This window comes from Macrotis lagotis, chromosome 1, assembly GCF_037893015.1.
Source record: "Macrotis lagotis isolate mMagLag1 chromosome 1, bilby.v1.9.chrom.fasta, whole genome shotgun sequence".
Lineage (NCBI taxonomy): Eukaryota > Metazoa > Chordata > Mammalia > Peramelemorphia > Peramelidae > Macrotis > Macrotis lagotis.
Window position 1 is genome coordinate 915,629,506 of NC_133658.1, and position 22,813 is coordinate 915,652,318.

General features: G+C 67.1%; 3 protein-coding genes across 6 annotated transcripts; 1 reads left to right on the forward strand and 2 right to left on the reverse strand.

Moving 5' to 3' along the window:
- Positions 1–60: 60 nt before the first annotated feature.
- On the reverse strand, positions 61–7,795 carry SCAF1 (SR-related CTD associated factor 1). 2 transcript variants are annotated; one of them, XM_074219713.1, is made up of 11 exons: positions 7,292–7,795; positions 5,570–5,710; positions 5,420–5,477; positions 5,173–5,267; positions 4,986–5,086; positions 4,779–4,900; positions 1,939–4,686; positions 1,676–1,758; positions 1,360–1,590; positions 561–689; positions 61–461 (listed from the first exon to the last, which is right to left on the reverse strand). In XM_074219713.1, the coding sequence occupies exons 2-11, from the start codon at positions 5,702–5,704 to the stop codon at positions 270–272; spliced, it is 3,894 nt and encodes a 1,297-aa protein (XP_074075814.1). In that variant the 5' UTR covers positions 5,705–5,710; positions 7,292–7,795; the 3' UTR covers positions 61–269. The 2 variants fall into 2 exon arrangements, with proteins under 2 accessions (XP_074075814.1, XP_074075813.1); XM_074219712.1 differs by lacking the exon at positions 7,292–7,795 and having other exon boundaries at positions 5,570–6,100.
- Positions 7,283–10,534, forward strand: RRAS (RAS related). Of its 2 annotated transcripts, none has more exons than XM_074219734.1 (6): positions 7,283–7,357; positions 8,728–8,815; positions 8,932–9,034; positions 9,221–9,329; positions 9,429–9,547; positions 9,738–10,531. In XM_074219734.1, exons 3-6 carry the CDS (start codon positions 8,967–8,969, stop codon positions 9,826–9,828), a joined length of 387 nt encoding a protein of 128 aa, XP_074075835.1. In that variant the 5' UTR covers positions 7,283–7,357; positions 8,728–8,815; positions 8,932–8,966; the 3' UTR covers positions 9,829–10,531. The 2 variants fall into 2 exon arrangements, with proteins under 2 accessions (XP_074075835.1, XP_074075834.1); XM_074219733.1 differs by lacking the exon at positions 7,283–7,357 and adding an exon at positions 8,108–8,281 and having other exon boundaries at positions 9,738–10,534.
- On the reverse strand, positions 10,515–22,092 carry PRR12 (proline rich 12). Of its 2 annotated transcripts, none has more exons than XM_074219711.1 (14): positions 21,974–22,092; positions 20,651–20,763; positions 19,854–20,015; positions 16,407–19,753; positions 15,720–16,305; positions 14,767–15,119; positions 13,672–13,788; positions 13,404–13,537; positions 12,771–13,258; positions 12,422–12,547; positions 12,245–12,342; positions 11,986–12,156; positions 11,793–11,888; positions 10,515–11,292 (listed from the first exon to the last, which is right to left on the reverse strand). In XM_074219711.1, exons 1-14 carry the CDS (start codon positions 22,057–22,059, stop codon positions 11,140–11,142), a joined length of 6,030 nt encoding a protein of 2,009 aa, XP_074075812.1. In that variant the 5' UTR covers positions 22,060–22,092; the 3' UTR covers positions 10,515–11,139. The 2 variants fall into 2 exon arrangements, with proteins under 2 accessions (XP_074075812.1, XP_074075811.1); XM_074219710.1 differs by having other exon boundaries at positions 12,762–13,258.
- Positions 22,093–22,813: the final 721 nt, after the last annotated feature.

Consider the following 22,813-nt stretch of genomic DNA (forward strand, 5'->3'; position numbering starts at 1 on the left):
CCTTCCCTGCCTCCCAGTACGAATCCCCTCCCCAGAAAAAGAAAAGGCCAGAGGCAAAGCTGGAGGGTGTAACATTTCATGAAATCCTTAACTAGGGCCAGAGAGAAGAGGGCACAAGGAGGGAGGACGAAGTAGGCCTGGGGGAGCCAGGGAGCAGAGAGAAGTCTGGCTAGGCCAGACGGGGTCCCCTCCCCCCACCACCCCCCAGATCCCACCAAGTTGTGGCTGTGGGGGGGGGGGAGGAAGAAGAGACATAAATATGTCGGGGCTCAGAGCGGGGGCACGGGCAGGACCGGGCCACACTTGTCAGGAGGCGCGGGCTCCTTGGACTGCCGGGAGGGACCCGAGGGATCACCGGGCTTGCGGCCGTGCTTGCGGAAGTAGCGGTAGCGTTGGACGTAGGCCCGGACCAGGTTGCTCACCTTCACGGGGTTGATCTCCCCGCTCTTGCTGTGGCAGATCTGGCAGGGGCAAGGCCACGATGAGAGCCAGCCCAGGCTGGGGCAATCGGAGTCTCGGGCCCCCCACCCCCCCACTCCACCATACCCCTCCGACCCCACCTTGTGCACCGCCTTCCTCAGAATGTCCTTGTACTCCTCCTTGGTGATATCCTTCTTCTGGTAGTAGGGCTTGATGGCCAGCTTCACTTCCTCCACTGCCCGCTCCTGTGTGTGCAGCTTCTTCAGGTACTGAGAGACACAGATGGGCCAGCCAGGGTGTCACCGCGGGTCACTGGGGGATTCCCGGAGGCTGGGGCCCCTCACGTCTCTGGGACTTTCCCATCTCCAACTCGAGATCCTGACTGCCCTCCTCAGGCCTGGCGGCCCACTCTCGTCCCCAGATCCAACATGGTGCCAAGGCCCATCCGTGCCCTCTGTAGTATCTCGACTGCCCCCTTCTCCTTGCCTCTGCACACCACTCCCGGGTTATATCCCCTCCCACCTGGCCACGGCAGCCAGGGAGGTCTGCCCACTTCATCTCTCCCAGCTCCCATCCAGCCTCCAGTCATCTGATAAAGTGATTTTCCTAAAGCGTGGCTCTGACCACGTCACCCCCTACTCAGTTAACTCCCCTGGCTCCCTATCGCCTCTGAGCTCTCTGCTACACCTCTCTGGTTCTCTTCCACCTCACTCCCCAGCACATCCTCTTGGGTGCAGCACCTCAGCCCTCCTGACCATTCTGACTCCGAGCTCTGAGTAACCCCCAAGCCCGGAGCTCTCACCCTCTCTCACTCTGTCTGCCGACCTGCCCGGTTTTCTTTAAGGCCACCCCCTGCCTTCTCCCGGCCGCCCTGCCTCTCGCCTCTTAGCAGAGAGGCGGCTACTAGCCTGGGGACCATCCCACTCCAGGGTCACTCACTTTGTCTGTGTCCATTCGCCCATCGGAGCTGCTGCTGCCTTCCCTGCGGTCAGGGCCCCCAGCCAGGCCTCCAGGGGAAGGGGGAGAGGAGCTGCAACCACCCAGAGGCAGCCCCATGCTGCCACCGCCATGAAGCAGGTAGCCCGAGGGCCCAGGGGGGAGCCCCAGCACGGTCCCCCCTGGGGCTTGAGTCGCACCCAGGGCTGAGGGGGGCTTGGCGTGGCCGAGGATCTGTGGGGAGAGCGAATGTGAAGGCCAAGGGTTCAGGGCCCCCCGGTCCCTCCCCAGCAGCTCTTACCCCCCAACAGGTCCCCACCTGGTTGGTGGCCTGGATCAGCTCCTGGGCTTTGGCCCGGCTGGCCAGGTTAGCCTCCTCCATCTTGAAGAGCAAAGCAGTCACTAGGAAGGCAAGAAGCACGAGGGGGAAGGAGGGGGTTGGTTCGGCCAGCTGGTCTGCTCTTGTCCCTTGACCCCCTCCCCCCATGCTTACAGCATCCCCTGTCACTCTCTTCACCACTCCCCTTAGCTCTCCTCTGGTCCCACTCTCCCATCCCCGCTCCCTGGCCAGCCCCTACTCACAGGCCAACACACCGCTGGTGGCGCAGTCCACTCCGCCTGGTAAGTTCCAAGGCATAGGGGGAGGGGCAGGGGGCTGGGGGGCCCGGGCTGGGGGCCCATCCTCTGGGGCGGCTTCAGTGGGGCCAATACTGCCTCCCCCTCCTGTTCCTGTTCCTCCTCCTCCTCCTCCTCCTCCTCCCCCAGTGGCTGTGGTGGTGCCAGGCTGCTCCTCTTCCTCCTCCTCCTCCTCCTCTTCCTCATCCCCATCTTCCTGGTCTCCTCGGCCTCGACTCCGGCTGCCGGCCCTGGCCGGCTCCTCAGGCAGGAAGGACACATCGGGCGTCTTGCAGCTGCTGTCCACGGTCTGAGAGTCAGGCGTGAGGGCTGGAGGTGGCGGGGCCGCCTTTGGGGTAGGGGGACTGGGGGGCTTGCCCGGGGCCCGTTCCTCCCCTGACCAGGATGTCTCCTCGGCCCCCTTGGGTCCGGCCTGGCTACAGCTGTCCGCCTTGGATTTCTTCAGGGTTGTCCCTGTGCCACTCCCACCGGCCTTCTTCTTCTTGGTTTTGGGGCCTTTCGTTTTCACCTTTGACCCCTTGACCTTTTTGAGGCCAGTCTTAGCCTTGACCTTGGCCTTCTTGAGTTTGGGTCCTCCCGGGGTTACCCCTTTGCCGGGTTCAGCCGAGGCCTTCTCATCAGCCTTCAAGAAGGGCGACCGGCTCTCGCGGTCACGGCTGAACTTAACCCCGATAGAGCTGGGAGCTGTGGCTGCGGCCACCTCCTTGGCAGAGGTGGTGCTGCTCACCCCCTCTCGGATCAGGACTGCCACCTTGGACTGAAGCTTGACCTTTCGCCCGCTGCCCCCACTGGCAGTCTTGGGGGCCGCGTCTTTGCCAGAGGACGGCCGGGCCTTCTTGGACCCTTTGTCCCGCTCCCTCTCCGCTCCCTCGGAGGAGGCTGCCTTCTTCCTCCCCTTCTCTCGGGGGGCCAGGGCTGCTGACCGTTTCCTTTCCTTCTCGCTCGATCCCTTCCCGCCCCCGCTCCCCCTCTCCTCGCAGCTTAGCCCTTCCGAGTCATAGAGGACCTCCCTCTTGGGCAAGGGCGAGGCCGGGGCAGGGCCAGAGCCGGCCACAGAAGCCGAGCGGGACGCGGGCTTCTCGGCCCTCCCCACCGTGATGGTCCGCTTGATGGAAAAGAGGTCGTGGTCCGTGAGGTCCTGAATGGACGGGGGCACGGCCCCCCGTCGCCGGCTCTCCCTCTCCGTCCCAGACACTGACACCTTTTCGGGGTCCCCCCCGCCCCGCTTCTCGCCCCTCGAACGAGATCGCTTCTTCTTCTTCTTGCTGCTGCCTTCGCTGCGATGCTTGGTCCGGTGCCGCTCTCGCCTGGAGGACGAGGAGGTCGGAGGGGGCGACGCGGATGACCTTCGCCGCCGCCTTCTTCGCTTCTCTCGGGACCGGGACCGGCGCCCCCCTCTCCTCCTCTCGGAGCTCGGCGACCAGGAAGACCGTGGCCGTGGGGAGCGGGAGCGCGACCTACGGCGTGAGGACCGAGAGCTGGGCTTGTGGTCCCGTGACCGGTGCTTCTTGGGGTCCCAGGTCACAGGGGCTGGCGGACTGGGCGGGGCCGGCGGGGCCGGGGTCTCCTTGGCCTCTCGTTTGTGATCCCGTTTGGACTTCTTCCGGGGTGGCTGCGGCGGAGCGGCAGGGGCTGCAGCAGGGGAGGGAGATCGTTGCCGATAGCGCTCCCGTCGCTGGGTCAGGATCTTGCGCCGGAGATCCAGGCCGGTCCATCGGGGGTCGGAGGACGTCGCGGGAGGTGCCGCGGGGACAGGGTCTCCGAGGTCCACCTGCAGGGCCCCCTCCCCATCAGACTCCGCGTGCAGAGACAGAAAGTCATCGCCCTCGGGGCCCCGAGCCGGAGGAGGGGGCAGCGGCGCAGCCGGGGCACTGGCAGCAGCGCCAGCTGAAGGTGGGGTAGGCCGGGGAGCTCGGCCCCCAGATCCTCGGAAAAGGGCCACGGGGGCAAAGCGGAGCTCTTCCTCCGGCTGCACGATCTCCCCTTCCTCGATCTCAGAATCCAGAGGGGGGGCAGCTGGAGGGAAAGGGGCCCCAGTGGTAACCACCTCTAGGGAGAGCTTGCCCTCCCCTCTCGAAGCCTCCGCCTCAGCCCCCACCACAAAGACCCGTCGGCGTGGGGGTCCGCCTTCCACCCGGGTGGAGTCGGCCTGGGGTGGGGAGCCCGAGCCCGTTGTGGGGGGAGGCTCTGGCCCGGGGCTCTCTCCGCTGGGGAAATCCTGGCTCAGACTGTTATCGTCATAGATGCCCGCTAGAGTCTCAGAGATTCGACTGATGCTATGTGAAAGGGCTTCCTCGTCTTCCTCTTCTTCTTCTTCTTCTTCCTCTTCCTCCTCCTCTTCTTCTTCCTCCTCCTCTTCCTCCTCTTCCCCAGGGGATGGTGTCCCCCCTGAGGAGCTAGGGTTGGAGCCCGTGGGCTCAAAGGGGTCATATTTCTGCTCAGGAGCAGGTGGCGGGGAATAGGCCTCATCCGTGGGGTGGAAAGGGTCATAGATATCGTAGCGAGGTGCCGGGGGAGGGGGCGGTGGGGGGGGCGGAGAGGACGAAGAGGACCGGGGGGAGGACGATGGCGAGGAGGAGGTAGAGGAGGGAGCAGGCGGCGGGGCTGGTCCCCCATCTCCGGTGCCCATGGTCAACAGCGGGAGATGGGAGGAGGTGCCGGTGGGGCCTAGGAAGCCAGGCTGCAGCAGAGAACCTGTCAGAGGGGAGAGACGGGGATGCCCTGAGGAAGACGCCGGCTTCTCCTGAATCGCCCTCCCCGTCAGCCCAGCTCCCCATCCCGCTCACCTGACTTGCTGAGCCGCCAGGCCCGGCTGCCGTGGAGCGGGTGCGAGACAGGGAGAGAGAGGGGAGCGCCGTCTCCCAAATGGACCTCCGCCACCAGCTCCAGCATCTCGGCGGGTTCCTCGCTACGGGGGGAAGGAAGACGGCGGGAGATCGAGGGACGAGCCCCCCACCCCAGCCGCCCTGCTTCCCTCCGGTCACCCCACTCACTCAACAGTGGGGAGGTCCAGCCGGCCTGGCATCCAGGAGTCCGGGGGCTCGAGAACGCCTAGGAGCCCAGCCAGAAAACTGCGGGCGGCGTGATCCACCACCTGGAACCAGCACGAAGACCTCGTAAGAGGCCCCTGGCTTTTACCCCGACCCCCACTCCCGGCTAGCCCCCCAGCTCCAAACTCACGGCAGCAGCATCGGTCCCACCCGCTCCCCTGAGGCAGAGGTCAGCTCGGGGGCTCCGGCAGCGTTTCCTGCGGGGACCCCGGGCTCGAGGGACATCTAGGCAGGCAAGAGAAAGAAAGGTCGAGGGTAGACAAGGATGGAGACAAGAGTGACCAAGGGGGCCGCAGGAGGGGGAGACGTGGTGAGTGCAGCAGGAGGCTCCCGGGGGACCAGGGACCACCCAAGCCGCAGGCCTGGACGCTCCCTACCTTTCTCGTTGGTCAGCTCCCCCTGCAGGGAACCCCCTACTGCCTGCCGAAGAGCCCGCTGCGAAAGGGGAGAGAAGAGCAGCGTTCAGAAGGCCGGGCCCAGGACACGCTTTTCCGGGCCCAGGGCCCCCCCCCTGCTCCCCCACTCACCAGGATGATGGCAGAGGGCAAGGGGGCTGGGCTGGGGGCCAGGGCAGGGTCTCCGGCAGGCAGGCCGGGGCCCTCTCTCCGCTCATCCCGGGGCTCCTCCGCCGAGGCGCCTCTGGGCTCCTCCTCCTCCTCCATGGTCACCTGCGGACAGGAGCGGCTGGTGTGCGGCGGCCTCGGCGGCTTCCTCCCGGGGTGCCCCGAGAGCTACCCCGGCCGCGGCAGTCCCGATCCCGGGGCGCCCCTCTCCGGAGAGGCTCGCCCGCCTCCCGTGCACCCCCAGACTTGGGCCAGCCCGGCCCCGGCGGCATCCCCTCCCCGGGTCGGGGGCGCATCCCTGAGCTACCCCCTCCCCAAGCCCGGCGGGGTGCAGCGGCCAAGGCCAGGTGGGGGACCGGACCCCAGCGGGCTGCAGGGGGGAGGGAAGCGCGGTGACCCCGGGCCCGGGCCCCGGCCCCGGCTCTGCCCAGCACCCCGGGCCCGGGCACCGGCCCCGGCTCTGCCCAGCACCCCGCGCCCCGGCCCCGGCTCTGCCCAGCACCCCGGGCCCGGGCCCCGGCCCCGGCTCTGCCCAGCACCCCGGGCCCCGGCCCCGGCCCCGGCTCTGCCCAGCACCCCGGGCCCCGGCCCCGGCCCCGGCTCTGCCCAGCACCCCGGGCCCCGGCCCCGGCCCCGGCTCTGCCCAGCACCCGGGCCCGGGCCCCGGCCCCGGCTCTGCCCAGCACCCCGGGCCCCGGCCCCGGCCCCGGCTCTGCCCAGCACCCCGGCCCCGGCTCTGCCCAGCACCCCGGGCCCCGGCCCCGGCCCCGGCTCTGCCCAGCAGCCCCCGCGCCCCGGCCCCGGCTCTGCCCAGCACCCCGGGCCTCGGCCCCGGCCCCGGCTCTGCCCAGCACACCGGGTCCCGGCCCCGGCCCTGCCCAGCACCCCGGGCCCGGGCCGGCTTCCAGCCGGGGCAGCCGAGGCGCCGCGGCTGCAGCCCCCCCCCCCCCCCCCGGCCGCGCCCCAGGCCCCTCCCCCCGCTCCCGCCGCGGCAGCAGGCGCCGGGCCGGGCGGCCTAGGCGGCGGCGCTGCTCCGCTCGGGCCTGGGCCGGGCGGCCATCTTACCCCGGCGGCGGCGGCGGCGGCAGCGGCGGCGGCGGCGGCGGCGGCCTGGGCCTCGGCGCCCCCTCCCCGCCCCGGCCGCCGCTCCGCCCGGCCGTCCTTCCCCCCTCGCCCGGCCGTCCTCACCCGCCGCCGCCGCTCCTCCTCCTCCGCCTCCTCCGCCTCCGCCTCCGCCCCGCTCCGCGGCCTCCTCTCTCTCCTCTCGTCTCGATCTCCTCTCGCTCCTCCGGCTGCGGCTCAGGGGCCCCGGCGCGGGCGGGGCAAGGCGCGGCGGGGCGGGGCCCGGCGCGCGCCGCCGCAGGGCACGCCGGGAGATGCAGTCCGCCTGAAAGCGTCTCCTGCCCGCGGCAGCCGGCCCGAGAACTGCGCTTCCCGGTGGGCAACGCGGCGGCGCGCGCGGCCCGCCGGGAAGCGTAGTTTCTTGACGCGCGGAAGCAGAGGAAGGCCGAGCCGAGCCAAAGAGCAAGGGAGGAAGGTGGGGCTGAAAGTATCCAGGCCGCCCCTCCCCACCCGACCCCACAGTGCTCTGCGCGCAGCCGGAAGGAAAAGACCCGCGGCAAAGGCCTTCGGGAGTTGTGGTCCCGGAGGGTGGAGGGGCAGCGGGACCAAAGTGCATCGCCTCACCCCAAAAAGCCTGGACTTGCACCCTCTCCCGAGGGCCGAGGGCGCCCCCTCCTAGGAGATCCGGAGGTGGAGGTCGTCCTGATGGGAGACGGGAGGGAGGGATGAGGGGCACGAGGCCTCGCTGAGCTTTGGGCCAACAGAATGTCAGTTGTCAGGCGGAGCGGACGACTGCGGGCCCGCCCCCCCGCCCTTTCTGGGGCGAGGGGGGGCGAGGGAGGGCTGGAATATTTGGACGGGGAGGGGTCTGGCCCAGCCCCACACCTCGGGGGGCCCCCAGCTTGCGGCCTCCGGCCTTCGGGCTCATGCGTTTGGAATGCGATGACTTCACGGCCCGGGCAGGAGCGAGGGCCCGCCCCTGCGGCCGCACCAGCCCGCCTCCCGGACCGGCTCGCTCCCCGCGCCCTCGGGGGGCGTCGGGCCCGTTAGGTGCACGACCCCGCCCCCCGGGACCGGACCCCGCCCGACCCCGAGGAGGACGGGGCGCTGGGAGCGCAGCCCGGCCCGGGCCGCGCCGGGAGAGGCCACGCGTGCACCACCGCAGCCTCGAGCCCGCGCCGCCCCGGCCCCGGCCCCGGCCCCGGCCCCGGCCCCGGCCCCGGCCCCGGCCCCGGCCCCGGCCCCGGCCCCGGCCCCGGCCCCGGCCCCGGCCCCGCCGCCTGGAACCCCCGCAGCTTGGCCCCGAGCGCCCTCCGGGGCTCCTCGGCGCGGCCCGCCCCGCCCCCCGCCGGCCCCGCCCCCCGCGCGGCCCCGCCCCGGCCGGGCCGGGCCGGGCCGGGCCCCTCCCTGGGCCCCGAGGCGGCGGCCGAGGCCGGCGACATGAGCGGGGTGGCGGCGGCGGCGGCGGCCGGAGCGGGGTCCGGGCAGGGGCGCGGGCGGGGCCGGCCGGGGGCGGCCCAAGCGGCCCCGGCCCCCCCCGGGGAGACGCACAAGCTGGTGGTCGTGGGCGGCGGCGGCGTGGGCAAGAGCGCGCTCACTATCCAGTTCATCCAGGTAGCTGGGGAGGGGGCGCCTCCCCGAGCCCCGCCCCCCGGAGCCCCTCCCCGGGGCCGGCCGGGCCTCCTGCGCACGTGCCGCCCGCCCCGCTCTCTCCCGGCCCGGGGTCCCCTGCTCTGCTCCCCGGCCCGGCGCCCCCCCCCCCCGGCCCTGGCCCCGGCGGGGGGCGGGGGAGGGAAGAGGAGGCCGGGGCAGGAAGGGCGGGAGGCTCCCCCCTTCCGGGCAGGGCCGGCCGCGGCGTCTGGCGGCGTCCCAGGCTGGAGAGGGAGGGGGACTGCAGCCGGCCGAGGAGCCTGGGCCGGGGAGACAGGCGGACGGACGGGGCCGGGAGGGCCGGGGCGGACGGGGCGGACCGGGGACGAACCCGAGCAGGAGCCCCCCGAGGCCCGGCCAGGCTGGGCGGCCGCGGGCCGGGCTCTGACTCGCCGCCCCCTCCCCGCCAGTCCTACTTCGTGTCTGACTACGACCCGACCATCGAGGACTCCTACACCAAGCTGTGCCATGTGGACGGCATCCCGGCCCGGCTGGATAGTGAGCGGGAGAGGGTTGTCGGGGAGGGGGGAGGGCGAGGCTGAGCCCCGGCTGGCGAGGCAGAGGCAGGGAGGAAGGCATAGCCCCCCCCCCCATCCCTTATTTGCTCCCTGCAGTCCTGGACACCGCCGGGCAGGAGGAGTTTGGGGCCATGAGGGAGCAGTACATGAGGGCCGGCCACGGCTTCCTGCTGGTGTACGCCATCAACGATCGGCAGAGGTGAGCTACCTGGCTGCCCGGCCCCCAAATCTCCGGGCTAGCCTCGGTGCTTGTGGAAGGAATGGAGGGCCGCCTTTGGAAACCCAAGGGGGGGGCCTCAGCCCCTGCAGCCCGATCGAGCTGCTCTGGATGGGTGGGGGGCCGGCCCAATGGCTTCCTGGCCCCCACGCACCCCCTCTGCTTCAGCTTTAACGAGGTGGGCAAGCTGCATACTCAGATCCTCCGAGTCAAGGACAGAGACGATTTCCCCATCGTCCTCGTGGGCAACAAGGCCGACCTGGAGACCCAGAGGCAGGTGGGACAGTGCGGAGGGCAGGGGGGAGGCCAGGTGGGGAGATTGAGGCCGGGGGAGGCCTCTGCTCAGCCCCTTCTCCTCTACCCCCCACTGGCCCAGGTACCCCGCTCAGAGGCCGCAGCCTTCTGTAGCAGCCGCCACATAGCCTATTTCGAAGCGTCGGCCAAACTTCGACTCAACGTGGACGAAGCCTTTGAACAGTTGGTTCGCGCCATCCGGTGAGCATGGGCCTCATCAGCCCTCCCGGAGCCCCAGGAATTGCTCCTCTCCCCCCTCCCAACACACACACTTAGTAGCCCCGGTTTCCCGGGAGGCTAGCTGATCCTATCCACTGGACTCCCTCACCGCGGGCCCCTGTTACACCTACTGGACCTGGGCCCCCCCTAAACGAAGCACCCCTCTCCACAGGAAGTACCAGGAACAAGAGCTGCCCCCCAGCCCCCCAACACCTCCCCGGAAGAAGACTGGGAATGGGGGCTGCCCTTGCCTGCTCCTGTAACTCTTCTCCCCTGAGGCTAAGAGCAGCACCTCCGGATGGGACTCCAGATGCCCCACTTACTGTGGGGGGCCTTTCCCCACATGGTGCCTGTTACCTCTCCTGTCCAATGACTATTGGGGGAGGGAGGAGGGCTGGGGAATCAACCCCCCATTCCCCTCCACACCCAGTTACACTACACTATCCACAAGACCCCTGCCTTGGGGTCCCCCGGGTCTTCCTCACAGCCTCAAAATCACGACTGTATAGACCCTGCCACCCCACCTCTCAATAAACAGCACTGCCGACACCAGATAGTGTCCATCAGTTCCTGGCCAAGCTCACAACAGGCCCAAGACAACTAGCGAGACGATGCGGCCCGGCCCCAACTGGGGGGCGGGGGGAGATAGGGGGAAGCTTTCAGACATCCCTAGCCCCTCTTCTGCTTAGGGTTCACTGTACCTCATTCCTTCTTGCGGGGAGGACTGTAGCGTCCTCAGGTTTGGCAGGCTCAACCAGAGTCCTTTGGAAGTTTCCAATGGCAGGGAGCTCATTCCCCATCCCAGCAGCCTCTGGGGAGTTCTCATTTTTCCAGGCTCATAGGCAATGTATCACCCCCCCCACACACACAGTGACTTTCTAAGAACGGTTCCCTACATCATCCCCTCCCCCCACGCCGCGCAGGACAGAGGCACAGGAGGGCTAGCCCATGCAAATAAAGTGGTTGCTGTTCCGGAGCCCGGCTGGTTCTGTGTACACAGTGTATACAAGGTGAATCTTAGAGAAGCCCGAGAGAAAGACAGGAGGGAGAGTCGACAGGGGAGCGGGTGGGGGGTGGGGGGTGGGGGAACGGACAGACTGATAAAAAAGAGAACCACATTCAGACAACACTCAGACACTGGAGCGAGGCGGCCGGGGCAGGGCCAGGGACCAGACACAAAGCGCCGTAAGTAGAAAAGGGGGGGCCGGAGCGAAGACCCCTTCTCTTCCCCCTCCCCGAGTCCCTCCCCAAAGGTATGTACAATAAATAAGATTAAAAATAATTAACAAGCTGAGACCCCCTGCCCCCCACCCCCCCAGCCCCCCCAGCGTGGGGGACAGCCCTTGAAGACAAGGTCTTGGGCTGGAAGCCGGAGCACTCCCTGGCCCCCCCCACACACATAGACTTTTCCTATACATTATGTACATGGGGGAGGGCAGAGGAGGGGAGGGCAAAGGAGGGAGGGGACTAAATAGACATTTATACATATATATATAAATAATTTCTCTGTACAGTGAAGGGGGGCAGGGAGGGGCTACAACCCAGCAGGGCAAGTCAGTGATCCTGACGTTGGGTCACACGCAGCGGCCTTGGGCCTGGGCCTGGGCCTGGGCCAAGAGGTCACTGAAGGAGTCAAACAGCTGCTCCAGCCAGGGCTGATTTCTCATACACTGCTGCACCACCTCTTCCTGCCCCAGGTCATCAGCACCTCCCTCGATAGCCAGAGTCTGGAAACAGGACAGAGAGAGACTGAGCTAGAGGCTGCTGGGGTGGGGGGTGGGGTGGGGGAGGGGAGCAGGGCCCCATAGGCAGCACAGGCCACCAAGAGAAATGGAGATGGGAATACTCCCCTGATAGGGGAGAGAGGGTGCCATAGTCAGGACAGTCCACACAGGTCCACCAAGAGAGAGGGAGAGGGGAGGTGGCCCCAGGGCCCTATGGGCAGGACAGGCCACTGTAGCCACTGAGAGGGAAAGAAGTGGGAATGGGGCCCCTGGTGCGGGGCGGGGGGAGGGGAGCAGGGCCCCTTGGGAAGGAAAGGCCAACAAAACAAAAGGAGATAGAACACCACACCTCCCTGATGGGGAGAGAGGGTGCTAGACAGGACAGGTCACACACAGGCCCACCAAGAAGAAAAGAGGGAGCTGTGGCCCCAGGGAGCTAGGTGCAGGGTTCCCCCCCCCCCCCGGCTAAAAGGTGATGGTCTCCAGGTGGGCTGCGGTGCTACCTGGTCCCTGCAGCGAAGGAAGGTGTGGTATTTGTAGTGGTGGAGAGCATGATAGAGCGTGTAGAAACTTGACTTATCCAGCTCCACCTTGAACTCCTGGGAACAGGGAAGAGGCAGAGCAGGCTTGAGCTCCAGGGAAGACCCAGACCAGGCCACCTTCCACCCCTTTTGCTCGCGGCTCCGGGAGATGTACCTGCGCTCGGGCAACCGTCCTCTTCAGCTTGCTCAAGGTCTTCCGGTTATACGGGTCTCCAGCAGGCCGAAGCCGCACAGCACCAGAGCCCGCCCCGGGGGCACCCTCCGCTCCCCCGGCCCCACCACTGCCACGCTCTACCTGCAGCTGGGGGAAGGTGTGCAGGGCATCCTGGGAGGAGAAGAGTTGGGTCAGAAGGCACCTTGGGCCACCAACCCCAAGCCCTTGGCCTCCCCACTCCCACTCCCCTCTCAGGTACCTGCAAGGCTGGACTCAGGGAAAGGCGCTTGAGAACTTTTTTCTTGTGCTCATTGAGGATTCCGTCAATCTTTCTCATTGGGGGCAGGTACAGCTCATCTGAGGAGAGATCATCTGTCAGGACCCCAGTGTCCCTTGGGGGCCCCAACCTCTCTGCAGGGAGGCCCGGTCTACTCACCGTGTGTGTCCTCCAAGGCCTGAATCATGTCAGGGTCCAGGGCTGTGCTCACCAGCATCTCCACATAACTGCGGTACATCTCTCTCATGGCTCGGGTCTTCAGCAGCCGCCCAGGGGCCGCCCGCTCTGTTAGGAAGGGAGGTGGGACAGCTCCTTCTACCAGTCTCCACCCCCTCTTCTCTTCACCTGGCCATGCTAAGCTCTCCACTGCCCTCTCCACATCCGGGCCCTGTCACCCACCAACCCCACACCTCTCTGATCTCTAGGTCACCCACCCCCATGCCCATGCCAGCCGTGCCAAGGCAGGCCCCTTGCTCAGGGACCTTGGCCTGGCCCTCACCATCCTCACTGGGGGGCCCGGGGGAGGACTCGGACTCAGACGAGCTGCCTCTGGTCGCCGCTGACCGTTCACTCGCCTCCTTCAGCCACTTCTTCCTTTTCTTTGGGGGAGGCTCGGCCTTCACCTTGGCTGGACGGGCCTTGGGAGGGCGTGGAGGCCTGGCTGGGGCTGCCTCTGCTGAAGGTGGGCCAGAGCGGGGGCCCCGCTCCCCTCGAGTGACCCGCTCCGACCGCAGAGCCCTCTCCTTGTCGGGAGGGCGGACTGGAGGTGGTGGTTTTTCGGGGGCTGGGTCTGGGGACTTCTCAGGGGGCTTCTCCGGGGCTTTCTCGGGAGCCTTCTCAGGGGGCTTCTCCGGGCCCTTCTCAGGGGCCTTCTCTGGAACTTTCTCAGGGGGCTCTGGCTTTGAAGGAGGAGCTGGGGGCTTGGGAATGGACACCACAGCCCCTGGGGCTGCTGCCCCGGATGATGCTGGAGCAGCCTTTGGCTGTCCTGGACGTCTGACAATGAGACAAGAAGCAAAAAAAAAAAAAAATCAGATTCCTTTTCTCTTTCACCTGGGCCTCTGCTTCCCAGCTCCCCCCAGACCCTTTCTCCCAACACCCTCTCTTGACATCCTTCCTCCATGGCCTCGCCCCTGAGTACCTGAGAGGGATCGGAGGCCGATGCCAAGGCTTCCGAGCACAGACTCTCACGTAATCCTTCTTGTTCACGTTCTCCAGAAACTTCACATAGAGACGCTGGTATCGGTTCTTGGCATCCCCGAAATAACCCAAGTACTGGTCAGGTGGGGGAAAGCAGTTAAGAGTTAGGGCTCCCTCTAGCCTCATGTCCACAGGGCCCTGGCACGACCCTCTCCCGGCGGGCTCTAGGCCACAAGCCCTGAGCCCCACCTGCTCCCAACCGGGCTTACGTTGCTAGTGGCACAGAACTGCCTCTGCCCATCCTTGATCTCTGGGGTGAACTTCTGGAGGAGGGCCTTCTGAACCCTCCAGATGGGGGGCGGCTCCCGGCCGGTCTGCAGGGCCAGCTGTGAGGAGGGAGGGCCGACATCAGCCCTTTGGTACTCGGGGCTTCCTCTGTCCTTGCTTTCTTCCCTGACCCTCAAGCCCATTTCCTGGCTTCAGACGAGCTCCCCCAAGTTCATGTTCTCAAACTTAGCACCCTGGTCCTTGAAATGAGAATCTGGCCTCCTCCCCACCTCCCTGCCCCAGCTGGCTTCTCAAGGAGGTCCCAGGATCAGGACAGGGGCCAAACTAGATTCCTTAGGTGATGACAGAAGCCTCTGGAATCTGCATCCAGATCCCCTTTATTTGGGGGTCCTGGGCTCTGATTAAGAGGGTCAGGACCAGTAGGCCTCCTGGTGAACTTTTGCATTAAGTAAAGAACAAATGAGGCAACTTCAGCTCTGGAACTGAAGATCCTGGGGCCATATCCTCTCCCCAATTTGGGTCTCAGCCTTCCTCCAGCTAAAATGGGGGTGGAAGGGGCAGCTAGGTAGTACAGTGGATAGAGCATCAGCCCTGGAGTCAGGAGTACCTGGGTTCCAATCTGGTCTCAGACACTTTAATAATGACCTAGCTGTGTGGCCTTGGGCGAGCCACTTAACCCCATTTGCCTTGCAAAAAAAAAAAAAAACTAAAATGGGGGTGGAGCAATCCCACCCAGCTCCTCCTGACCCCAAATGCTGAGGCCAAGTTCCTTCACAGGTCCCCTGCTAGATTTCTCTACCCACTAGCTCTCCTTTGGCTGGGCCCAGTCATTCGAGGGTCCCCTCGCCCTGGGTTCTCTTGGGACCCATTCTCAGGATTTCTTACTGAAAAGCCTCAGAGGCATAGTCAAGGGCCTGCTATCCACCCTCTGCTCAAAGCTTTGGTTGTCTCCTGAGACGGAAAAACTGGAAGCCACCAAGACCGCCCCCATGTTCTAAGAAAAAACTGAGGTTCTACAAAGAAGGGTTATGGGGCTTCAGAGCCAGGTGCCCCGACAGCCTAGGCCGGGCACTCACCTTGAGGGCAGGGATGTCTTCAGCTCGGATGACAAATTCGTCCCTCTCTCGGAAGATACCCTCACCTCCGCTTTCCCCGGCTTCGTCGTCAGTCTCCCCACACACAGCCGCCGTCTCCTGCTTCTTGGCTAAGTGCAAGGGCCGAGCATCGGGTGGCTCCGGCTCCTCAGGGGACGGGGCCGGGACTGGGGCTGGCACCTCTGCCGGAGGGAGTGGCGCCATTGGCACAGGAGGCGGAGGGGTTGGAGAGGAAGGGGCCGGCTCTGGGGGCACCAAGGGTGGGGGAGAAGGGGGTGAGGGAGGAGAAGACATAGCCGGTGATGGAGGCGGCTTCTCTTCCAGGATGGGGGCCTCTGAAGGAACAAGGACAGACGGGGGATGGGGGTGGCACCGAGTCAGAACCTGGAGCTCCAAACCGCCAGCCAACCAAGCAAGCAAACTCAAGGCTTTGCCTTTCCCAGGATCCCCCCCCCCCCCCAAAAAATGGAAGGAAAGGAGACAGTCATTTATTAAATGAACACTCCGGGCCAGGCCCTGGCTAAGAACTTTACAAATATCATCTCATTCGATGCTCGCAACAACCCTGGGAGATAGGTATTGTTAGGATCCCCATATCACAGTGAAGGAAACTGAGGCAGGGTCTGCGCTGCCACACAAGCGCTTAAGTGACTTGCCCAGAGTCACACAGCAGGGCATGGATAGGTCTGAGGGCAGATTTGAACTTGGGATGTCCTCAGTCCAGGCCCAGGCTCTAAGCTAGCTGTTACAGATGGGGCAAACGTAGCCTGTGAGCCCCTCATCCCACAGCTCTAGGCTCTAGAGGCCCCTAAGGACTCCCCCGTCTCCCGCAGCTCCTCCCCCCAAGAGCTGGGTCCTCAGGAGCTTCGCCCCTGGCAGGGACAGCCTCTGGGCCCAATCCGCCCGCCACCATGCTCCCTGATGAGGGGCCTCACCAGGGCTGGAGGCCGCAGCAGGGGTGGCAGCCAGACCGGGGTCTTTGGGGGCAGGCGGATCATCCAGGGCCGAGATGGCAGAGGAGATGCTCTCCTGCAGGTCCCGGTTCTTGGCCACAGAGTCCTCCTCATCAGAGGAGAAGGACGGCAGGGTCTCCAGGTTTCGCTTCAGTTCTTCGTCCAGACGCTTGCAGGGCGAGGGGCAGCCGAGGCCCAAGCCATCACTCTCGGCTGCCTCGAGGGCCCCGCCGAGCCCGAAGGCAGGGGCGGGCGGGGGAGGTGGCGGTGGAGGGGCCACTGCTGGGGGAGGCCCCAGAGTCCGGGCAGGCCCTGCTTTGGAAGGGCTTGGGGGTGGCCCCGAGCCGGAGGGCAGCTGCTGCCGCTTGCCGGACTTGAGGAAGTCCAGGAAGGAGGCCATGAAGCCTGACTTCATCTCGGGCTGCTTCTCTTCCACCTCCTTGATCTTGGCCTGTATCTTTTCCCGAGTCTGGCTAGAATCCAGGCTCCCGTCCATGGGTCCAGAAGAGGCTGGCTCCCCCAGCACTGGGGCGCCACCCTCTCCAACTTTGGGCACCGCCAATTTGATCTGGAAGAGATGGTAGAGCGGTTACGTTTTCATCTCACTCACCACCCACTGCTGCCCCCAGGGACCGAAGGAGCCCCAGGAAAACATCCCCACTCCCTCACCTTGAGTGGCTTCAGGGGCTCCAGGCCCTCGGCACTGGGCTCATCTGCCTTCCGGCCCCGGCCCCGGCCCCGGCCCCGGGGTTTCCTGGTTCCATCTGCCTGGGCACCCAACTGGGGCCCGGGAGGGGGTTCAGCCAGGGGCCGGATGCGGGGCCGTCCCCGGGGCCGTGGCGGGCCATCCCGTTTGGCTTTCGTGGGCTTCCTTCCTCGGCGTCGGGGTCCAGTGGGGCCAGGGGCCGGCGGGCAAAAGTCAATGTCGCCCAGGGGCGAAAGGGCCGGGCGTGACCGGCAACTGGACACGAGGTCTGGCAGCAGGTCGGGAAGGCGGCGGGAGTTGAGACGGATATCAGCAGGCACGTCAGCCTTGTCCTCGTCAGCCTCAAACTCGTACTCCTGGGCGTAGAGTTTCTTGGGAGTCTGGAAGGGAGGGTCACGCCGCCGCAGCAGGTGGAAAGACGAAGTCTTCAGCAGCTTCTTGGGCTTCGATGAGCAGAAGATGGGTGAGGTAAGGCCGCCCTTGGGCTCCGGAGGTGGAGGTGGGGGTGGCGGGGGTGGCGGGGGGGCCTGGTGCTGCCCAGTCTGGATCAGGCCCAGGGGCTCCGTGTTAACTGTGGATGGCAGCTCCACAGGGGGCTTGCCAGGGTCCAGGCCCAGCCCAGGCGGCTCAGGGCCCCCACCCGCGGGTCCAGTGGGACAGTAAGGACCATAAGGGTCATAGGCTGGAGGACCCGGGGGGGCGGCTCCGCTGCCACTGCCCTTGGGGTCAGCCTCATCCTCTGGGGGCCCTGCCTTGGCATAATCATCGCTAGTTCCGCCACCAAACATTTCCTCCATGGTGGGGAAGAAGCTCCGTTCCTCGTCCTGCAGCAGCGAATCGGGGAAGCAGATGGATGTCAAGGGCACAAAGCGAGGTGCCTTGGGCCCCTGCGGGCTGGGGCTTCGGTAGGCTCCCGCCGGGTCCTTGGCCTCACCGGGCTGAGGGCCGCCCGCCTCAGCCGGGGGTGGAGGCAGGGGCTCCAGAGCACCCAGGAGGTCCTGCATGGCCCCGGGAGCCTCCAGTCCCTCATCTGCCCGCAGCCGGGGGCTGGGGGAAGTTTCAAGGCCAGGGGGCCCCCGGAGGTGGGCCTCAAGTTGGAGAGGACCAGCATCTCGTGGGCTGGGCTCTAGGAGGTGCACACCCACCTTGCGGGGTGGGGGGGCAGGAGGCGGGGCCGGGGGACTGGGGGCATGGGTCAGCACTGAAGGCAAGAGCTGGGGTGGAGGGGGTGGTGGAGGGGGTGGCAAGACCAGAGGGAGCTCTGGGGCCCCCTCCAAGAGCAGGTTGTGGTGGGAGGGAGGCGGCGGGGCTGGGGCAGGCGGGGGCGGACTCTTCTGCAGGTAGGCGCCCAAGTCCTTAGCTCCGGCCCCATAGTGGACCACAGAGGTGGCCAGGGCCTCAGGCGTGCCCCCACCCCGCTCGCTGCTGGCAGACTTCTTCTTGTCCTTCAGCCGCCCCAGTCCCAGCTCTAGCGTGGACCCGTCATCCAGGCTGGCACTCGTCCGAATCACGCTCTGCAGGTGGTAGCGTTGCTGCTCTTCCTTGGCCAGGTCGTAGGCGGCGGCAGCTGCGGCCTTGGGACCACTCCCGCCGCCGGGCCCCTCGCCGCCCCTCTGCTCCTCGCATTCTCCCACTAGCCCGTCAGGACCCGAGCCCCGGGGTGGGCTGGGGGCCTGGAGCAAGTGCTGGATGAGGAAGTCCTCGTCCTCGGTACGCTGACCTGCCCCTCCACTCCCCGGCCCCCCAAGCAGCTCCCCCCCATCTCCTTTACCTTTATAGCCCCCAGCACCCCCCGCCCCAGGGTAGCCACCCCCCCCACCAGGGGGGCCCAGGAAGGTCGGAGAGGCCAACACCGAACTCAGGTACTTTCCCGGGGCCCCAGGACTGGCCACCCCTGGGGGCCGCCCTCCCCCAGTAGCTGGCGGTGACTGTAAGGGCCGAATGATGTGGGAAGGACTAGCTTCCCCACCCCCGCCGCCACCTAAGGAGGCTGGCGTGTGGCCCCAGGCTCCACCGTGGCCCGAGAGGGCCGGAGAGTGGCCGGTGCTATAGCTGAGTGAGGGGCTGGCTGTGGGCAGGCCCTGGGAGTGGGGGGCAGGGCCAGGATAGCCTTCACTCTGTACCCCGTAAGGAAGGCTCTGGAGTTGGTCAGGTGAGTAACTTTGGCAGGTGGTCAGGCTGGGAGGGGGTTGCTGAGGAGGCCCACCAGGCTGGGCCTGGGGAGGCCCTGCTGTATAGCCAGGCCCCTTACTCAGGTCCTGGGCCTGGGTGGCACCAAAACCTTGGCTGTAGGCCTGGGGACCCAGGAGGCCCTGGGGCTGGCCTGGGGAGTAAGCTTGGCCCCCACCACTACCTGCCCCACTGGGCTTCCCAGTTCCAGTAGCATAACCCCCACCCCCCAGGCTCTGGCACTTAGGTGTGGCTGTGGAGCGGGATGGGGGGGGCCGCGCCGTTCCCGCCCCTGCCCCATAACCCCCCTTGGCCGCCTTATAACCGGGTGACTGAATGATGGGGCGGTAGCCACCCCCAGCTGTGCCAGCCCCCTGCCCTCCCGTCCCCGGCCCAGCTTCCGGACCTGCCGCCCGGCCCCCTGCCCCTGTCCCCCCTGCACCAGCCGCCCCCTGCCCGCCCTTAGCTGCCTCCCCGGCTCCAGGAGAAGGCTCCCCACCGAGAGGGCTACAAGCCAGGCTGGCCCGGTGGCCCATGGCTGGGGGTGGATAGCTGCCACCACAGCTCAGGTAGTGCTGTAGGGAGTGGGCCGGAGGGGGAGGGGGTGGCGGAGGAGGGGGTTGGGCACTGGCGGGCCTCTGGTAGTGCTTGATGACGCTGTCTTGCCGGGGCAAGGCCCGCTCTGGTGGGGGCCCTGGCGGGGCAGCCCCGGAGAAATTGTATAACTGTGGAGAGGACTGCTCTGAAGAAGAGGAGGCCAGGAGGTTAAACTGAGTGGGGAGATGGCGAGGAGGGGGGGGAGGCTCAGGCGGTCCTGTGCGGTAGGGAGGAGTCTGAGCCGGCCCCAGGCTGGCGGGCCCCAAGACGCCGCCCCCCGCTAGCCTCTCAAAGCCCAACGAGGAGGGCACGGTTGGGGCTTGGGAAGGCTTCAGGTGCAAGACGTCATGTGGCGACAGGAGCCCGTTGGCCGGTGGGCTGAAGGGTGGGTCCTGCAAGCTGAGGGACGATGGCACCGGGAAGGGACGGCCCCCAAACGAGGCCGGGTGCTGGTAGGCAGATAGCGCCGAGGAGGATGGGAACGTCCCCGAGCCGGGCAGGGCCCCCGAGATGAACAGTTCCGTGGGACCAGGTGTGTGCATGGCTGGGGAGAGGGAGCAGGGTCAGACAGGAGGCCGGTCATCCCACCAAGCCCACTCCTCCCCATCGAGCGCACGTCCGGCTTCCGACCTAGCCTAGGGTACCTGTCTGCCAGGATGGACTTCGGAATTGGGACAGGAGAGAGGAAGCAGACGGGCCTGGCTGGGGGGCCCGGGACTCCAGGGCAGAGATCAGATTCATGACTGAGGCGTCTGGGCCAGCGGAACCAGCATGGTGAAGGCCCGTGTCAAACAAGCCAGAGAGCCCTGGGGAGGCACAGGCAGTAGGGTAAGGGCCTCCCCGGTTCAAAACCAAGCCTGGGACCGAGAAGGACCACGAAATGAAGACGGCCCACCCAGGCCCCTGGCACCAAATGGAGGAGAGAAAGAATGGGGGGGGAAAGGGGGCACCCAGGCAGGGGGGCGTGGCCAGGCAGCAGGGGGCGTGGCCAGGCAGCAGGGGGAGAGGCAGGAAGGAGGCTGGCTATCTGCACAGAGGGATAAGGAAGAAAGGAACCTAAAGGAGGGAGCCCGCCAGTGCCCAGAGACTGACTTTCTAAGGAGAGGGGATGAGGAGAGCCACAGGGAGAGCAGAGACCAGCAGTGAAGGAGGAGTGCGAAATGAAATTCTGGAGGTCAAAGAGACCTTGGAGAGCTCACTTTGCAGAGGAAGGAAATGAAGGCCAGGACAGGTAAGGATCTGTCCTGAGTCACATAGGGTGACAAAGCCAAGCCAGGACTAATCTCAGTCAGGGTCGAGACCAGGATTGCCTGCTAGATCCCATCAGAGAGCACAGGCCGAGGGGAGAGCTCAAGGAAACGCAAGCAGTGGAGACTGGGATTTGGGGAGGGCCCAGCACGAGGGGCTCCCGTTCCAGGGGATCTGGGTCCGACGGCCCTACCTGCAGGGTGATGATTGGTGGCATACCCCTGAAGTGGGTGAGGGGCTGCATAAGCCTGGCGGTGTAAGATGTCTGTCTCAGGGTGGGAAGTCCTGGAGCCGCCATATACCAAGCTGGGAAGGGGGAAAGAGGCGGGAAGGTTATCCTGGGCTTTCCAGGCCAACATATCCACTGGGGCTTCTTTCCTTCTCTCTCTGGAAGTGGGAAGCTCCCAGCAGAGGGGAGCACCGGGGTCCCTATTCTCTGGATCCACAATGGAACGGACCCACTGTCACAAGGAGGTGGGAATCCAGGAGCACAGAGATCCCCGTCAGCCCAGACCTCAGGCCCCAAGGGAAGGTAGAGAACGAAAGAACTTCCTTAGGCCGGCTCTCTAGAAGCTGCAGAGACCTCGCTGGTTGGGGGGGGTCGCAGAGACCCAAGGGAGGGAGAGGTCCGTGGTGCATCTACCGGACTGCCCAGGGTCCCTCTGGCACAACGAGCCCCATACGTGGGTGAAAAGAGCCCATGATGCTCATCGAGGGCACCCATCCTTCAATGCTGTCCCCCCCCATGTGGAGGCAGAAGCCCATTCAAAGGAAGTGATCATAGACCCCAGGGCCAGAATGGGAAGAGGAGCCCAGCAGGAAAGCCACAGGGCATCCCTAGGCAGATAGCAACCTGTGGCTCCCATAGGTCAACAGGAGCCTCCCCCATCGGGCCAGATCTCCAAGCCCGGGAAGTGCCCGGGGGCCAGGCACTCTGGAAGGGATGGATGCAAAGCCACGTTCTCACGTAAACAGAGCAGAGGCACACAAGTAAATAGCAGCTATAGCGAGGAAATGGGGCCTGGAAGCCCTGGAGCCCAACCTGCCAGGGAGGGGATGTGGGGGGGGGGTCCTGCAGCTGGGGGGTACGGAGGAAGATTGCCGAGGGAAGAGTGGGGGTGTGTCCAGGGACCCGCCTGCCCACTCCGGGCTCACCCCTTCCTGGTCCGGGGGGGGGGGGCGTCCCACCCGCTGGGGATGGGGGGGGGGCCTCGAGCAACGGTCGAACAATAGGAGTGGGGTGGGGGAGCGGGAGGGGGCCGAGCAGCCTCTGGGGGTCCGCACGCCCTCCCTCTCTTTCCCCGAAGGCAGGGGGAGGCCTCTGCCCCCCCCTTGGCCTTTTCTGGCATTCCAGCGCGCCCCGAAGTGGGGGCGCGGAGGGCGGGGGAGGGGAGGGGAGCGGAGGGGTGGCTGGCCAGGCCGCGGCGGGTGGGGGCGGGGGTGCCCCGGGGCTGCAGGCGCCCCCCCCCCGGCCCGCCCCGTCCAGGCGGCCCCGGCCCGGGCCCGGCCTCCTTACCTCGCTTTGGCGGACCTCTCGTAGCTCCAGCCCGCCCCGGCGCCGAGCGGGTCCCCGAAGCCGGCGCTCGGGTAGTTCCTGTCCATGAAGGGGCCGCGGTGGGGGCGGGCGGGCGGGCCGGGGAGGGGGCAGGGGGAGGGGGCCGGGGAGGGGGCGCCGCGCGCTCGCCGCCGCCGCCGCCAGGGGCCCGGGCCCGGGGCCGGGGCCGGGGCCTGCCGCCGCCTGGGCCTGGGCCTGGGCCTGGGCCTGGGCCTGGGCCGCCGCCGCCGCCGCGGGGCCCGCGCCTACGGGCCCGGGAGGGGAGGGGGGGCGGGGAGGGGGAGGAGGAGGAGGAAGGGGAGGGGGAGGGGAGGCGGGGGGAGGGGAGGCGGGGGCCCGGGGCTCCCCGGGGCTGGGCGCGCTGCGGGGGGCGCCCCGCGGGCCGCGGGGGACTGGGCGCTGCGCTGCGCGGGGCCGCTGCGGGCGCTCTGAGCCGCTCGTCCGGCGCCGCCGCCGCCGCCGCCGCCGCCTCCTCCTCCTCCTCGCTCACCGTGCAGCCATCTTTGCACAAGGCGGCTGGCTGCGGGGAAGGAGGAGGGAGGAGGGAGGGGGAGGGGAGCGGAGGGGCGGGGGGCGGCGGGCTGTCTGGCTGCGCCGCTCTTCCTCCCACAATCCCGTGCAAATGCAAATGCGCGAGGGGAGAAAAGCCCGAGCCGGGGAGCGAGGGCAGCGGCGCGGCCCAGGAGCGCGCGGCCCGCGGCGGGCGGGGCGGGGGAGGGGCGGGGGCGGGGCCGCGGCCGGCCGGGCTGGAGAAAGGAGCCCCCGCGGGCCCGCCCTGCCGCAGCCAGCGCGCAGCCGCGG

Excerpts from the sequence above, each read along its gene's own strand:
- SCAF1 (XM_074219713.1), bottom strand. The coding sequence starts at position 5,704 with ATGGAGGAGGAGGAGGAGCCCAGAGGCGCCTCGGCGGAGGAGCCCCGG. Across the intron at positions 4,687-4,778 it reads CTGGCGGCTCAGCAAGTCAG|GTTCTCTGCTGCAGCCTGGC; the intron begins GTGAGCGGGATG and ends CCCCTCTGACAG. Across the intron at positions 1,759-1,938 it reads CACCAGCGGTGTGTTGGCCT|TGACTGCTTTGCTCTTCAAG; the intron begins GTGAGTAGGGGC and ends TTGCCTTCCTAG.
- RRAS (XM_074219733.1), top strand. The coding sequence starts at position 8,108 with ATGAGCGGGGTGGCGGCGGCGGCGGCGGCCGGAGCGGGGTCCGGGCAG. Across the intron at positions 8,816-8,931 it reads CATCCCGGCCCGGCTGGATA|TCCTGGACACCGCCGGGCAG; the intron begins GTGAGCGGGAGA and ends TGCTCCCTGCAG. Across the intron at positions 9,330-9,428 it reads ACCTGGAGACCCAGAGGCAG|GTACCCCGCTCAGAGGCCGC; the intron begins GTGGGACAGTGC and ends CCACTGGCCCAG.
- PRR12 (XM_074219710.1), bottom strand. The coding sequence starts at position 22,059 with ATGGACAGGAACTACCCGAGCGCCGGCTTCGGGGACCCGCTCGGCGCC. Across the intron at positions 12,157-12,244 it reads CCCTGAGTCCAGCCTTGCAG|GATGCCCTGCACACCTTCCC; the intron begins GTACCTGAGAGG and ends TTCTCCTCCCAG. Across the intron at positions 11,293-11,792 it reads TCCTTCGCTGCAGGGACCAG|ACTCTGGCTATCGAGGGAGG; the intron begins GTAGCACCGCAG and ends TCCTGTTTCCAG.